The sequence below is a fragment of the Lampetra fluviatilis genome, chromosome 1, assembly GCF_964198595.1.
Source record: "Lampetra fluviatilis chromosome 1, kcLamFluv1.1, whole genome shotgun sequence".
NCBI classification, from domain to species: Eukaryota; Metazoa; Chordata; class Hyperoartia; order Petromyzontiformes; family Petromyzontidae; genus Lampetra; species Lampetra fluviatilis.
The window spans coordinates 14,217,569-14,235,585 of NC_136275.1; the positions used below are offsets into that span (position 1 = coordinate 14,217,569).

Here is an 18,017-nt window from a genome sequence, read left to right on the forward strand (position 1 = left end):
TCGTCTCTGTGTGGTGGCCTTAAATAGACAGAGGGGGGGGGCGGAGGCAGAGAGAGGGAGGAGGGTTAGAGAAAAAATTAGCATATCAATGAGTGGTCAACAGACGTGGTGCTGCGAATGCGATGGCACGGCAAGCAAACCTGAAAAATCAGAAGGACACACTAAAATTAAATAACCTAGTAAAATATCGAAATGTAATGTAATACAACACAGAGGGTCGGTCAACACACAATTAACGCATAGCCTGGTTGATTACGTATTTCAAAGATTGCTAAGTTAGAATTTAAGTGTGAACAATCTAAAGAGAGGACACAGGCAGAGAAAACAAGTCGCCAGAGAGAGAGAAAAAAAGATAAGCTTAAAACTTCCCCGTAGAAGTGGTTCAATCTTAATTTTAGAACTTTCGTGACTGCAAGAATTATTATTTGTTTCTTTCGGTTAAGTCACGTCTAAAGATAAAATAATAAATTAAATTAAATAATAGAATACGACGTTTCGATTGCAACACAAGCAATCATCATCAGGTATAATGAAATAGCGACATAAAATCTAACCAGAAAACTATAGACAGACATATTAGCAGACAGATATCACCAAGATACATAGCGAGAGCAACACAGGTAACAGAGAGGGGTGATCGTCTCTGTGTGGTGGCCTTAAATAGACAGAGGGGGGGGGGGCGGAGGCAGAGAGAGGGAGGAGGGTTAGAGAAAAAATTTGCATATCAATGAGTGGTCAACAGACGTGGTGCTGCGAATGCGATGACACGGCAAGCAAGCCTGAAAAATCAGGAGAAGGACACACTAAAATTCTATTATATAATTTAATTTATTATTTTATCTTTAGACGTGACTTAACCGAAAGAAACAAATAATAATTCCTGCAGTCACGAAAGTTCTAAAATTAAGATTCTTCTTGACAAAGGTATTGATGTTGCGCCTTTGATCCTGCAAAGTGAAGCTGCCACAGATGTAGCAGAAGATATCTGGGTCATTACTGCATTTAATTCTTTCGGATGTTGTAGCCATTGTTAGATCACGCCCTGCAGAAGAAAAATATTAAATAAATGTGGATATCTACATAAAATTATATTATAAACACACTATCCTAAAAATACAGCACCATATTTTAACACTAAAGCAGTCACTGACTCGCAACAACTTGCAATCATAAGTGACAGAGTTAATTTCGGGTAAAATCAATAAAAATGTGGTATGCGATAGCATAAAAATGAGATGTGATAGAGCAAATCTGAGATTAGATTTGGAATCAGCACCCTGAAATTAGTCTAAAACAGCTGCAAAAGTCCAGGCCAGAAATTTATTTTTGTTGACCAGTGTTATTAACTTTGCTTTTGTGCCCTAGTCACAAAGGCAAAGTTTGTGGGGAATAATAGCCATTTTCTGTACTTTTGAGGCAGAAGCAATTAGAAAAAAACACTACCCAGGAACAAAACAAATATTTTGTTTGTTACACAACCTACCACGAATAATATGAACTGTCCAGTGTCGGCCACATAGCAGAAAAAAAACAAGAAGTGTGCAACAACAATTTTAATTAATTATTCATGTAGATCCTAAAGCTGCACCAAATCTCGATTTAAAGCTTTCGTGACTGCAGGGATTCATCTTCTTGGTTCTTTCGGTAAAGTCACGTAGAATGGAAATAATAAAATAATAATAATAAAACATAATAAAATAATTCTCACGACGTTTCGGCCACAACGCAAGCAGCCGTCCTCAGGTGAAGAACAGGTCTGTCGAAAGACTCTGTCTTTTCACCTGAGGACGGCTGCTTGCGTTGTGGCCGAAACGTCGTGAGAATTATTTTATTATGTTTTATTTTTATTATTTTATTATTTCCATTCTACGTGACTGCACCAAATCGTCAGATGTTTTTGTTTATTTGTATATGTTCCGCGTTTTATGAAATCATGACCTCTGTAGATATTAGAAGCTGCAATATTTACCAATTCATCGAATTGGCAAGTGTATTTTGGGGGAGGATTGAATGATTGCATTCTTAGAAACGAACAATGAAAAAGATGATCATATCGTGATGAAAGACATGGACTATAAGACCTGAAAAAAATGATGTCATACATCCAGGAAAGGCTAGATATTTTCCAAGGTGGGTGCTACATTGCGATGTTTGGTCAATTTCATTGCATGTGGAAACCGGATTACCAGAACACCCACCACACACTCAAAGATCAGCACACATTGATGGGTCCACCAACCGACTTGCTGTTCTGCAAACTAACTGGGCGCCTCGCTGCATAGTGGATCTGGGCATTTCACAAATCTCGAAATGATCCACCAACTTTTCCTCCAAAGAGATGGATCAGAGTTGTGCACCACTACGATGAACTCAAAGTACATCACCCACCCGCCTCCCTCCCACCCAACCTCCATCACGTCACACGATCCATATGCCACGCTTATAACACGTTATAGCACTCACGGTTCGCTCTGTAAAGCGGAAATTCGCTCTGTAAAGCGGAAATATCAGCTTTATTTATGTAGTAAAAATGTAAATACAAGTTTTCGTCAATGTAAAAAAAAACATGCAAATGACTGAGCAATAACAATGAGAGGCAAAGCATGGCGCATGAAGCTCCACTGCCGACTCCGTGGCACCTGTTATCATGTCAACAAGAAGACGCGGTTGCCTTTCCTCGCACCGGTCAGGCTCAGTACACCGCATGACGGCACAGTGACCACACGAGTGCAGCCCCAACGCACAAATACTGTTCATTAAAGCAGGCTACTATGGACATTATATTATTAAACACGACAAGAAATTACAGCAGATAGCCGAGGAAATCAACCCAGAGCTGATACAAACTTAACACCGAAGTCTCCAAAGTACCGTTAACTGTACAGAGCTCACTGGGACGATCAATGTATATTCGTGGTAATTTATGTGGACATACACCGCGTCCCACGCACCCGAACGCTGGAGTGTTTGGTCGGAACTCTTTCGGAATTGTTTTTTTTAAAAAGGGCCCAGTTGCCATGCCCCGGCGCGTAAACATTTAAATCGTTGAGCGAAGCCATGCAGTTCAGCGGGGGTGTGAAGTTCTGCTATTTTGTTTTATTTTTGCCAAATATAGAGACTTGATGATTATGCGAGCCAAGGTACCGCACTGATGTAGCGCCTTAGAAAAACAATTGTATCGTTAGGTGTGTACAGTCACGGACCGAGCAAATAAAACAAAATAAACGTCCGTCGATGTGCATGTATGGTGCGTAATATATTCCAGTCAGCGTACGACAAGCTGAGTACCACGAACAGATATCCATGTGTCACCATCGTGGCACTGATATTGAAATGTGTATAGACAATGTCACAGATACACAGCTGCATGCACACTTGTCCACTCGTTTCTACAGGGGTCTGGCCAAATTTTTGTAAAACACCTGAAATAATGGTACTTTGCTTCGTCATGTCAAGCGATGCACGCCAACAGAGGACAACATTTATTGAAGGTGTTTATCCAATTGGTAACAGATTGACATCCTGACCAAACAGCCTAAAAACGCATCGGTTAGGCGATTTTTCACGGGCCGTTCAACACCAATATTTGGATAAAGTGGGACAACCTTCGCCAATATATGGATATGGCCGCAGAAAGGCCTTTGCGAACATTGCCAGACTTTGCACGAGGTAGATGTGCAACCATTACTGTACCTTTTACCAAGTTTCTGCCAGTCTATTTCTTCACTGACTCCAGGTGGTGAATGTTGTTTCGCAGTGGCAGGCTCACTTATGAATAAAATGTGTTGAAGATGCCTATTTTATGACTTAAACTCTCGTCTATCTTGTACAATTTTTTGCACTTTGCTATCCATTCAAAAATGATGTAGGGCAAAGTAGTCGGTTTCACGAGGTGGTTAACGTCTGGTATCTGAGAAACCGTGTGCCTGGTTACCTCTAATACGCTTTCCCCATAGTAAAAAACCGCCCCCCATTGTAGTGTTATATTTCCATGGAGTGAACTTGCAACGCTTATATAATGCAGCCGTAAATTATATACTGAGCCGAGAGCATAACACAATTAAATTGACACATTCCATTCTTCTTTTCGATTGAATCCCTCCTTTTCCTTTACAATTTTGAGGGCAGGGCAATGTATGCTTTCAAGTGAAACGTTTTAAAGGGGGGTGCGTGGTGTAGAGGTGAAGGTGCCGGGAGCCGCCACCGCCAAGATCCTCGTTTTGAACCCAGAGAGCGACTAATTATTAAACCGGCTTCTCATGTACAGCAGAGGTGATGGTCTCAGTCTGATCACATATGAGCACACACAAAATAAAATACGTAACATTTGGTTTTGCTATTTAATGTGGCTAACTTCCAGCAATGATAATTCGAATATCGGCGTCACTGTAATGCAACCATCTCATAGCAGAGTGCATGGGAAAGTGCAATCCCACTTGTAAAGGACAAAAAGGCCGCTCAAATGATTATTTGGGAGAGCTTCGGAGAAAACTCCTTTCTGCAACATTGCTCTGCCATACGGGAGATTTCCTCAATGAGTCTTTGTTTCCTGACATGATGCTTCCATCCCAATTGAAATTGATGAAGGAATGATTGACCGACACCTGCACCCAGCTTATACTGAATTATTAAAAGTGACAGTATATTGAATGGAAATCACAGCAATGACTGGTATTGTTATTTTTTTCATAATGTAAATAAGCATATACATCACTTTAAACTCCACAGTATGAACCACTTCAGTTTCGAAGTCTCTGCGAGTCTGACTTGAGATCAAGTCCATAATGTGCAGGTAAGATGCGCATCCAGATTCTAAAGGTACAGTCACGGACGCAAATATACCAAATGTTAACGACCGCGTAACGTCCTACGGTGGATATAATTAAGGGATGAAACGTGTTGAGAGAGTAAATGCTAAATCGGTCCTTCTCAAACATTACTCATCACCCCCCAAACACAGCCCCCGCCTTCCCCCATGTCTTCCAATTAATGGACAGATTCAGTCCATCATTGCCTGGTTTACATTTCAATGGAGAAAGTTGATGAATGTGGGCAGGTTGGTCGTTGGGAGATGCGGTGAGTGGAGCTTCATGTTGCACGCAAGACCTAAGGGGTGGCCTTACCTCATCCTCACTACAGGCTCTTAATGCATTTAACCACATGCTGCTCAAGGCAATGTGCCTATTAAACCATGGACAGGTTTGTTATTCGCCAAGACGATTGCACATAGCTCCGGACGCCTGACACGACGAGCAACGCACAGCGAGCGGAGCATTTTCACTTCGATAGCGCTGCTTAGTTAAGCCACACACTGATTTGAAAAACAATCCAACCAAGAACCTACAATTTACATTGACACGTTGTAATTAAAGACTGGCACCTGTTTAATGCATGCGTGATATCTGTCCGAGAACTTTATTCCAGGAGAAAAATATATATATATATACACACACCTAAACATCCATTTGTTCAAAATGTTCAGACGAAGTCTGTGCAGGCAACTTAGAGGCTTCGCAGATGCATCTACCACTCACAACATAATCATGTCTTTGCAACTTCCGAGACAAATCAAAGCAAAAAAAGAGCGCAGCGTGCCTATAATTACGACGGTGAAGATGACCGGGTACAGAAAGCCGACCCACGTGTGTTCAGCCCACGAGCAAGAACTGAAGTTTCTGTGAAATGTGAGCGAGACAATGGGGGTTGATGGCGTCTCATCAAGCGTGAATGGGACATGCGCTGCAGGATACCTCGATAATATATCACACACAATTGCACTATGAAGGCTGGCAACATGATCAGCTTACATAATACAAAAAAAACTGTATTATAGATGATATTGGTCGCGAAAGCCTACGTGTTAAATGGTGAGCTTTACCAAGACACTGAAGAGGTTGCTGTACCGTTTGAAAAACAACACATTGCGACTGCACTCAACGCTCCTGCTTTTTATGTCGTGTTAAAAGTAGAAGTATCTCCACGCTCCTACGGCAATGGGATGGTAATTTACATTTGAAGCAGAGGTCAACCGGCCGTGATTGGCCTTGATCTAGGAAATTCCACATTTCCATGGTGGAGAATATCTGCAAGATGGCTTATGTTGACCTTAGCGCATGGTGCCACTAAGTTTGTTCAGCTTTGGAGGGCTGACATGTTGAATTGACCCGCGATGGGGATTTAAACTCTAACATTTCTATGAATGAAACTCTGCATGGCGAAGGTATGGCAACAGAGCAGCAATTACTGGACCAAGTCCTTGTTAAACGTTAAGTGGCTTGCGATGTTCCACAGGGCTGAATCTTAATGTCAGCCAACAGCACGTGCTGCTCATCAGTTCAGATCACAGTTCGAGCTTGCTGATGTAAACTGACGTACCTTGGAAATGACACGACCTCACTCACAAAAGTCAAAGAGGGCACCGATATCAGAGGGAGTCACTGCTCGAAATTCCACATACCTATCGTGGGGGAGCCAGTTTGCCATAGGATGACTACTGTTGTTTGAGACCGCAAACTACAAGCTCAACGGTGGGCTCCGTGGACCTTACACGTTCCAGATTAAGTCTTAGGACAACATAGGTATGGCTAAAGAGCTCTGAAAACAGGATATTAAAAGCGTGGACACTCACAGTTATTTCCAAACTTAATACTGTAACCTTCAATGCATTTAATCTACTATTATGATCACGTATAAACAGCAGCTTGAATAGGAGCCCAACATTGAGCAGAACGTGTGACCAGAACATAGAAACCCACACACACACACATTTATGACACCTTCCGTACTTTACTTTGTATATGCTAGCCTTTTTCAGTCTTCATTAAATCCATATCCCACAAAGCGAATAAATAAAAAAAGAGGCTCTCGGCGCACCAGGGGAGGAGATAATACTAAAACAAATGATCAGGACGCTACTAGGCACAGGTTTCTCCTCCGTGATTGTGTTGTTGGTGTACGCCCACCCAGATCCACAGACCCAGGGAAATACTGGAGCTCGCTGCAACTGGGGCCCCAGCTAAACAAGTTCGCACAACGTACAACCCAAACATCGTTGTTTTCCTGGTTCCCGACAGAACAATTTTGTCTTCCAGCCTGGCAGTCGACCCACCAGTCACTGCTTCACTTTGAATAAAACAATCCAGTTTTTCTAAAATTGACATTTCACAAATTGATTCAGGACCACAACCATAATCAAATCCCGGCAATATCCCTGCCATGAATTAAATATTTTTTATTCTTGAAAATCCATCCTACCCAATACAGTGGTATGTCCACCGCCATGTGATGTGTTACGCAAGCATGAGGGAAGCGTAGAAGCTGTCTTTCCCAGGTTTGTAAGTTATCCACAATAGCTGAAGTGTCCATATTCTGGACATATCTATTGTGTCTGTAATATAGGCATCTAAACCGTTAGCTATTCCAGTGCTGCATGGGTTTTCACGGTTGTACTCTCCAAGTGACACGGTGCCGAACACCACGAGGTGTAACCTGAAAACACATCACAGAGCTATTCCAGTTGTTGAATAAATAAAAATTAGCAGTCTACAATTGCACATTTTGACCTCAATCATTGTGGGAATGTTAGAAACCTGGAGCAGAGCACTCCTCCCTCGTACAGCGATCACATGGCCGTCTTAGCGTAGGGTTAAGATAAAGTCACACTCACCTGTCATCCAGCACTCGACCATTAAGGCTCCCTTTACCACACCACTGCGTGGCAGATGGGCTAGCAGTCGCGTATTATGTTCATTGGCACGCCACCGATTTTAATAAACTAGCGAGGATCGCGATCATTATGCGGTGCAGTTAGTGATTCCGACAGCAAATGAGAATAACAATCGGAATGAATCGTTGTGTCGAGTAGGCATTACGGACATTATGGATGGCACCATTTTAGACTTTTTCACACGAAGAACATGTTCACATTTTTTTTCTTATTGTTAACAGATTATGCATTGTAAAAAATACAACGCTGAACAAAAATAGGGAGTAATTCAATTAAATAGCAGATTACTTATTCAGCACGTTTTGCACCGTGATGTTGCTGATAACACGATTTTTACAGGTAATTCATGTTGACAAAGCAATAAGCATCTTAAACGCAAACTAATAATACCAAGGACGCGATGTCCCCCCACGATCACATTAGTCGCAACGCATTACAGCTGACTGACATTTTTCAAGACGTGTCTGAAACACAGAACAGCTTTCATATATGTTCCTTGTGCTTGCATCCACTCGGCACCACGAGGTCTTGGGTTTAATCGTCCGGAATTTTTCCAATTGCAGTATCACGGACTGCACCGCTGGGAGAATTGTTAATACAAGTAACTCAATCATGTTTTTTGGGGGTTGGTTGTGAAGGCCACGTCTCCCATTGTGAAATCCCTGACCTTCACACTTTCAATCTAGATTTGAAGCTTTCGTGACTGCAGGAATCCATACTCTTTGGTTCTTTCGGTAAAGTCTTGCTGTGGGAAAACCACAGCAAGAAAAAAGGTTTTTTTGCTGAAGTGGAGAGAGATGCCGTGGTAAGAGGTTATATAAGTAAAGAAAGGGGGGAGGAGGAGGAGGGGGGTGTTGGGTAGTGGCAGCGCTGCGTGGACGCTAGGAGAGGGGAGTGAGGCTGGGGGGGTGGGCGGGGCTGGAAGTGGGTGGCCGAGAGAGCTGGGGATGCGGGGGGGGGAGTTAACTCGGAATAATAGACCAGTACCCGGCAGGTGTGAAAGAAGACAACCACTACAAAGCAGCTAGGGTTTTTTTTACCTGGTTAATAACATCCTTCCAATGATTGCTCAATTTAAAATGAGATGAAAATAATACATTCTTGAATTACTCCATGAATCATGGCAATTGGTCAAATCAATCGGAGGGTGGGGGAAGGTGAATATTAACAGGCCTCGTACTGATCTACCCATGAGCTACCTGCTCGAAATAATGTGGCCAATCAGGACTTTACTTAATCACTTATGATTCAACATAGGTGATTCGCCACTCTCAAGAAAAAAAATCACTGATTTCTCTCTTTTTTTTGAAACCTGAAAACGAGCATGTGCAACGAGAATTTTCATCATTACAGTACCTGACGATGTCCCGTTACGGTGCCTGTGTGCCTCGCAAAGATCTTTCTAAGCATTCTCGGCGTAATAGGTGAAGATTCCGATTATAATTATCCGGTGGTGTTTAATTGCAGTCCGTATAATCTGCCCACGTGTCGGCTCACTGTGCATGGGGATGTGCAGACACGTGCGCCACACGAGCCGCACACACTCGTGTGTTACGCCGCTTGCGAATCATGCAAAACCCGGCATTGGTGTGAATGGAGAATCGCCGAAACGACGGACAGCCAGCCCGCGGACGGATCACGAAGGCTGAAGTTTAAAAAAATTGCTGTTTTGAGCTGATGTTTCCAGATAATAGGTGAGCGAAAGGGAATGCAGTTGGGGCCAGAGAGAGAGAGATGAGGAGAGCGGAGGAGGAGGGGACGGTGGTGGGGTGTGTGGTGTGAATGTTGACTCCTACTGGAGAATTAAACGTATTGTTCTTCTGACAGTCACGTCACCACTTTCAGCTTTGGATGATGTCGTGTCCATAGCTGGAGGGTACGGAGCTGTAAAAAAAAAACCGAAAAGCGACGTAGCTACGAACGTGAAGAATACAAAACACGGTGCACGCGGATGATGTGATTCAAAGAATAGAACGAAAAAAATGTCTTTAATAAGGCAAACCACATGATTGTTGTAAAACTGTAAAACACGCCCATGAGAAAATAAAAGATGAAAATTGCAGTGTCAATTATGCCAGCGTATGACGTTATCACAAACGCACTGGCATGCTTTGGGCGAAAGCAACCGCAATAATCGAGGCGTGCGGGGAAATGTGTGGGTCAACCACTACACTGGGTGCTGCAGTATGTGGCGGCAGCAGCAAGTGACACGCCTGAAGCAGCCATGCCAAGCACCGAGGCAAATGAAATGTGCTATGAACAAATCCATCGTCACGTTCTCTCATTAACTGAAGTCTTCCCGCAGCTGCTGGTCGCTCGGCCCTGCGGTTTTCATCGAATTTGTGGCAAACATAAACCAAGTGCGTTCATGTGAATGCGCGTAATTAAAAGAATACAGGTATATGTGAAGTAGATAAGTGTATGCGCACATATAAACGCCACACGTACGTATACAATGCGAGTTTGTTACAAAATATGTATAACTAAATTGCCGGTCGACAAGGCACGTAAGGGAGCATCCATCTCAGTGTGCGTTCTCCGACATCTGACACTTGGGATAAAGTCATGGTGTGTGTGGCCAAGACTCAGCTCCAGCTCTTCCAGTATTTAAAATAATGGTACATTTTTATTGTCTTTTTAAGTAGTTTATTTTATACCAACACAAAGCCTCTTTCTTTACAGCTGCTGTAATGACCACTTAAAGTCAACAGCATGTTAAATAACAAGTCTTTCATCTAGGAGTGTGTCTATCTTTGGAAATTTTCAGAGGCTTAAGCCGACAGCATTTCACTTTGCCTAGTAGCTTGCTTGAGTCATCATCCCATCATCGCAGTCTAGTTTAGATGCATCAGCTTCCAATTGTGGTCAAGGGAATGGCTTCACAGATCCAACTTTAAACTGCTCATTCCAATGCTGGGCAGCACCTTCTGACAACCGATACCTCCATCTATACAGTCGCACATCACCGTATGAGAGAAAGTTAATTTAATTTGGCCCACACCACTCACGCTATTAACTCAGGGTATGCGAAGGGGTGGAGCGTTGGTGCGGTGTTTAGCGCACTGTGCTATGAACCCAGCCACCTGAGTTTGAAACAATGGTTAACAACAATGGTAAGTGATGTCTGAGGCAGTCCTGGGCTTCCCTCCTTCACCAACCCACATTGTATGATTAAGTATGATCACACAACCGCCGTGACTGAAACAGGGTGTTGAAGACTTCATCCATTATCATCATCATTCTGCCAAAGGTGTACGGCCAGCTCAAATGGCAGCTGGTGGCGACAGAAGACCGACGTCCTTGGCAGCGGCAGACGATGCTGCGGAGGAAGATCCTTCCTTCCGCACGGCGCTGCGGTAGCCATTGTGGCCCAACCTGGCTGCTCCCAAGGCCCCTCCCGACGTGCGCTGCTGCTGCTGCTCCGCTATGTGGCCTCGTTGGTCCGGGTCTTCGCTCTGCGATGCCGGTGCAGCGGTCGTGGTGGCCAGGTTGTCGTTGCTATGCACCTCGCATGCCCCATTTCCTTGCAGCTGCTGCTGCTTTTGACCGCTGAGCCTCCGCTGCTCTTCCTGTCGCAGGAGCTCCTGCGCTTCCTGCAGCACGCGTGCATTGTACCCGTAGGGCAGCGTCCGCGGCTGCGTGCTGGCGGGTCGAGGCCTACCGGAGGAGCTGCGGTTGTGCTGCGTGACACTCGGGGCACGCGGGCCCGTCGCGCTGCAACCGCTACTGCCACTACCGCCGCTGCTGCTGCCACCCGAGCTGGCACCCGCGGTTGCGAGGTTCCCACTTGGCGCTTGCACAAGCCAACTCGCGGGCTGCGACGTCTTCTTGGGATGCCTGAACCAGATGGCAATCGGACGATGCACGCCATAGTGAGGGATCAGGTGAGTGAGTGAGCATTTTAAAAGCAGTCTCTTGTGACTTTGATCTCTGCCCCCCACCCCCCTAACAGTGAAATTGTTCACAGCTACACATTCGTATGTAAATTTCAACACTAAACCATATCGAACACTTTCTGTAAATGACGAGAAACAACTCAAACTGAAAAAGTGACAAATTATGCACGCCAGATGCGATTTCTACGCTGCAGAAAGTGTGATTTGTGACCATTATGCCTTGCATGAGAGATCACTACGCTGCACATACAATGCATACAGTCTTGTCTTAAGAGCACCAATGAGGCCTGTATAGCAGTATCATCCATGTTATGAAAAAATAAGAAGAGGTTGTACCCTTTCTGGCAATAAAACAGGTGTTAAGATGTTCAAACACCAAATGGAAACCTTTTTCAAGGAATCAAGTCGACATTAACCACACGGACGTGTGGTGAACATGCAAACAAACATGGTCTGCTCATATATATATTGTCTTTAAAACTGATTGGCCTACATCAGAGACAGCCTTCTTTAGGACCTCGTCTCTCAAGTGTTAGACCAGAGAACGCCAAAATGTTATGGGATCAGAACAGTACAGCCATCATTGCCTACTGCTGCCTAATTTGACACTGCACATTACATGCGAAAAAACGCATGGAAGCTAAGCTAAAAATCACGTGAACTAAAGCATTAAATTAAAAGCCACATCGTTGAGACTAAAGGATATGTTTCTTGGAATTACACTGAGAGAGACACGTGGATTAGAGAACAAATGCAAATCTGAGACACAATATTGACTGTTAAAGTGAGATTGGGCAGGGCAGATCATGGCTACAAGGGGTAATGGCCGATGCATGAGACCGAGACAGATTGGTAGCCTACGGAGAGAGTAAGCTGCTGAGAGGATGACCACTGCAGAGATGGTGTGACGAGAGCAGTTCATGTGCAGAAGTGAGATGGATTGTGGCATCTCAGGACCATGAAGGATGGCAACAGCGTGGTTAAACCTTCATTCAGTAGTGGCTCGACAACGGCTGATGATGACCACGAGCATCGTATTGTAAGGGCATTAACGTTATGCTGGATAATATAATGAAAAGTAAAACTGTGAGCGAGACTGCATGGATTGGAGAGACAACATAACTTGTGTTTATAAAGAGTGTAAATGCGACGATATCTCAAGACAATTTCCAAAGCAGTTTTTGTGTGGTTAAAAGCGATGAGAAAACATGGAAATTTTAAACTGCATTGGAGGTGACAGAGGGTGGAGACACGAAAGAACCGTCGTTGGGGAAGAGCTGTCTTCCAGGATGAGAATTCCCTAGGCTGGGGGTGGGTGGGTGCGCAGGTTGTGTAAAGTGCTCCATTGACTGTTTACACGGAATGCGCTGGGAGAGCCTGACCTCTCCTGAAACACAGAAACGCTTTCATCCCGTCTCCACCTCCCAAGCCCCTATGACTGTGCAGACCCCGTCACTCTTTTGTTAATGATTTTGTCAAGGTGTTTCGGTTTGACTTCACAGTGCATCAAGATATTTGTTACCACATTAATACAAATACACAACCATCACATTTCGGTCAATGTTTGGGGGCCAGGTGTGGTTAAAACACCTGACCGGGAAGTTGCAAGCACCAATCCAGGTTTCGTGTCGACTAAAAGCCAACCACCTTTCACACTGTGGGCAGTAAACAGCAGAATCCATCACACGAATGTGGGATTCCCACCACTAGCTCAGGGCTGCCAATGGAGATGAACAATTTCTCTCTCGCCAGTGCTCACTTGTGAATGAGGGACGCACTTGCACTTAAAATGAATAATGGTTAAATAACCTCTACAAACTGTTTGGCGTGGGGAGGCCCTTGTCGTCCAGAAACATGGGAGACATGGGAGGTAGATCCATCTAAGAGGCACGTATGAAAAATATCTGCCTGTAGGAAGCAGTGCAGCAAGTAGGTTGCAGAGCTCTTCTCTGCAGAGTTCAAATATTTTCCCTTGTGTGTGGATGTTCCATTAAATCTGGTCTTCTAACACCAACAATCGGAAGATTGGCCTTTCTGAAATGTTCATGGGCGAAAAAAACACATTAATCTGTTATATTATTAGACTGGGGGGGGAGCGGTGGCATAGGGGTTAGTGCAATGTAACATGAACTTGGTGCCCCAAGTTCAACCTCTAGCCACAACTATCATCAGCAGTGAATTCATATGAACTGGTCCAAGGTGCAACCCCCCCCCATTTTCACCAAGCTACAATCACTGGCAAGGTGAAGTATAGTAATATTATTAATTATTCTGATTGTATCAAAGCATCATGTGTGATGTCTGTGTGGCTATTTGCTCATGCATGAGAGCACCAAAGCCATCTTGACAGAGTGCTGATTAATAAAGCATGTTGTTGCTTATGATGCTGTTTTGCGCTCGCGTTTCCCAATTTTTCCCCTGGCAGCGAGACAGTGAGCCGAGGTGAGGTGTGATGCCGGGTGTGATGTTGAGTGCGATGATGGACGAGAGGTGGGCTGTGAGGCAAGCAAACGAACAAGGGAGAGTGCGAGCAGTCGAATAGGTGGGTAAACGAGCTGGTGATTGAATGAGAGTACGAGTGAGTTAATGAGCGAGTGACAGACTTAGAGTGTGCGAGTGAGTAAAATAATGAGTAATTGAATGAGCTCATGAACGAGTGAGCCAATTATTTAGTGAGGCCCTCTCTGAGGCTCCCTCAGCCCCCTTTTGGATCTCAGGATTCGGAAAAACTGCCCTAGATTCCACTCCCCCCCCCCACTCCCCATCTCTGTGGCCTTGGTTACCTGGGTAGGGAGTTGTAGGGCCTCTGCACCTTTGGTTGGGTTGGCGGTGGGGGCTGAGGTTCGCCCGATGGGAGAGCGTGCCCGTTCTGTTGGTCAGACGTTGGAAACTCCTGTGTAGAGGGACACATGGGATGGAGGCCAAAACAAGGATGAGGGGGTGATTGAGTTAGAAAAAACACGCAAGTAATAATCAAGGGCAATGCCACTGTCATCATGGATAAAACCACTTACAATAACAAAATTTAGGACCTTCTTAATGATAGCAGCTTTACCAAAATCATTAGAGATCCTACCAACCGCCTGGCCACGCAAACCAACAATATCATCACCAATTCGACTTCTCCAATCGAACTGACCAAGCAGCTCTCTCTAAAACCTTTGGTTGCTAGACGACCCTGATTTTATGGCCTTCCAAAAAACCATAAAGAAGGTACCCCGCTCCGTCCTATCGTCTCCACCATTAACTCACCCACCTACAAACTGGCCCAATATCTGTCTGAGACCCTGCTTCCTTTTACGGGCAAGACCACCTCAGCTGTACTTAACTCAGCTCACTTGGTTTCTCTAATCAAGGACATCTCAATGTCTCCAGATGATTTGCTTGTTAGTGTCGATGTAGTCTCCCTGTTCACCAAGGTACCTGTACCTGACACCATTCATTGCAATCATTGAAACTTGGTCCAACAGGGACCAAATCCTGATGTTACCAACTTTGGTGAGGCACTGCCTTACCAACACTTACTTCACCTGGAATGGTACAATCTACAAACAAAATTAGGGTAAATATAGCATTGAAGATTTCGTGACTGTAGGAATTACTATACTCATTGGTTATTTCGGTAAAGTCACGTATATAGAAATAAAATAAAAATAATAAATCACGAATAAAATTAAGGTACCCCAATGGGTTCTCCCTTATCGCAAGCCTCCAAATGTAGCTGCTTAGAAGGGTTTCAAAGTGAGTGGGCGGGGGAAAGAGCTATGCAAGCAACACGAGCTGCGCAAGAGGCACGCTAATGCAGGAGCAAAACAAAGGGGGAGTTAGGCGGAGGTGAGCTTGTGCAGCGCAAACAGCATGGGCGGGACAGTCAGTCAGCCAGCGTTAATGTAGGAGCAGACGATGGGAGAGGGCAGAGACAGGGGGAGAGAGAGGAGTGGGGCAGAGATGGGGGGGAGGAGGTAGAGATGGGGGCAGGGCATTGCACTTAGCGACACCCATCCACATCTTTCCAATGATTGCTGAGTTTAAAACCGTCGTCTCGGTTGAAATTGTGTCTGGATATATGGATGGCTTCGTGAACGAATCTTTGTTGATAGCCAGTCGGCTTGCAAAGTACCATCGTCTTTGAGAAATAAATTTCATGTGAGCCAGCCGCATTAAAGTAATGATCAGCCATGGCAGAAGTATTGGTCCAGCCGTGTTTCAGATCTGCCTTATGTTCACGAACACGGTCCGAGACATGTCGTTTGGGTTTCTCAATGTAACGACTGCCGCAGATACAGCTTAGTTTGTAGATGCCGGGATATTGCATGTCAGGAATCTTGTCCTTCACAGATGGGATCAGGTCACGAATTTTGTGCACCGTGTCAAATCAGACCTGGATCTTGTGTTCAAGATTTTGGAATCTTCTTGGTTATCCATGCTATGTAAGGTAAGGTGATGGTTTTGATTGGATCTTCAGATGGCTCCTTCCTCATGGTTGGGGTGATGGCTTTGCGGATTGTGTAGTCAGAATATCCATTTGCCTTCTCCAACCCTCCCAGCAGGGTAATTTCTTCTCTGCCGCATGGATGAGCGCGTGGGAGCGAGCACGAGTCTGGGAGCGAGCACGAGTCTGGGAGTGCTCATGCTTTTTCCCCGTACAAGGCACGCGTGCCAGATTCAGAGTCCATGCCTCTTAAACCACACGTCTGTTAGCTTCCTTAAAATGCATTATTGTGCTTGTAATGAAAAAAAATGATTATGCATTCACATTTCTGACATTCAACTAAACTGGGAATACATTTTGTAGATCAAGATATTTTTTCTGGTTCGAGGAGCGTGACTATCTCTGCTTTATAAGTTATTACTGCTGTCATTATTGCCCACAATCCAATGCTTATTGCTTTTTGAAGCCTTCTCTATCTGGTGTGCGTAGCTTCAGCTCCGTGTGGCCGAGAATATTTGTTTTACCTTCCACCAATTAAGGCAATGTGCAGAAGTTTAGAATTCACATGTATGCCACGTCAATAACGAGACAGCGAATCAGTGAAATATGGACAGAAAGCGTAACACGGGTGGCACACAGTGGTGGAGAGAGTGGCTCGCAATAGGAAAGTTGCGAATTCAAATCTTGGTTGGGTGTTGACTCAGCCCATCATCCCTATGTGTTGATAAAATGTCGTGGTGGTACAAACTTTTTCTATGGATAACCTCACCCCTGCCATATGAATGTAGTGTTTCCACAACTATCTCAGGGCTGTAAACAGGACATGAGCACCACTTCAATGCTCATTTGAGAAGGAAATCATTTGTGTTTTGAAGAGAACGGGACAACATGAATCGTGAAACGAAAGAAAGTAGGAGCACAAGCGAGGACTTGCCATCAGCGTGACCGCGTGAGCTCCTGGGATCCTGGTATCAGGGCAACGACCACAGCAACCGCAACGAATCACCAAGCAGCGCCCGAAAGCTCGTCCGAGACACAAAACGCATACAGCGATAACCCGAGATGCGGAATGCAGTGGTCAACTGAGAGCCTCGCTAATCTCCAACCCACGGAGAGCTACCACTGCCACGGCCATGATTCTTTAGTCTCAACTGCCCCCCTTGCTTGGCCATCGCTCCTCACAGTATTACGACTCAAGGCTAGGTGGGGGGGGGGGACCTTACTGTGCCAATATCAGCCACAACGCATTACCCTCTCAACCACACCATTCACCGCGATCTTCTCCCTCTACACTCCAACTCAACCTTGGCTTTGTCGGAGAAAATATCACACGTTCATGTCTTTCCTCCGATGGCTGCCTGTATGCCCGTACACACCCCCCATGACTGCGTTTTTTCTTGCAGCCCTTTATGTAAAGAGAACAGATGTTTAACACGTAGGCTTTCTTGACCAATATCATTCATAAGCGATTGAATGAAACAAAGAGTTCAAATTTGTTCGGTGTAATGAGCCACGTATCACAGGGTAATATCATCTTATTTAGTTCTTTCGGTAAAGTCACTTAGATAAAAGAAAAAACAATAATAATTAAATAATAATACAAATTTTATAAAAATAAAAACTCTTTGGTTATTTCGGTAAAGTCAAGTAGAAAGAAAATAAATTAGATCATAGAATACAACTTTTCGATTGCAACTCAATCAGTTGTCATCAGGTAGAACTAAATTTGAGAGGCAAAACACAGACACGGAGACACAGACAGACACATAAGCAGAGAGAGACAACACAGAGACAGTGTTTCATTCAAGAGAGAGTATTTCATTCAATGAATTTCAAGAACACTCCAATGTACACACTATTAAACTATACAAAGTTCCACTTTCTCTATCTTTAATAATGTCTGGGCAGCAGCTGTGACCAGGTTGCGAAGCTACCAAGCTTGCGTGCCCGAGCACCTTATTAC

General features: G+C 44.5%; 1 protein-coding gene across 4 annotated transcripts in view; it reads right to left on the reverse strand.

Moving 5' to 3' along the window:
- Positions 1-2,530: 2,530 nt before the first annotated feature.
- The window catches only part of LOC144932897 (partitioning defective 3 homolog), a 211,071-nt gene continuing 195,584 nt past the window's right edge, over positions 2,531-18,017 (reverse strand). For all 4 annotated transcript variants that reach the window (XM_078857312.1, XM_078857306.1, XM_078857298.1 and 1 more), the window contains exons 23-24: positions 14,406-14,515; positions 2,531-11,563 (exon numbers count right to left, since the gene is read on the reverse strand). In XM_078857312.1, coding sequence (XP_078713438.1) covers positions 10,990-11,563; positions 14,406-14,515 — 684 coding nt within the window. In that variant the 3' untranslated portion in view covers positions 2,531-10,989. The remainder of the gene's footprint in view (positions 11,564-14,405; positions 14,516-18,017) is intronic.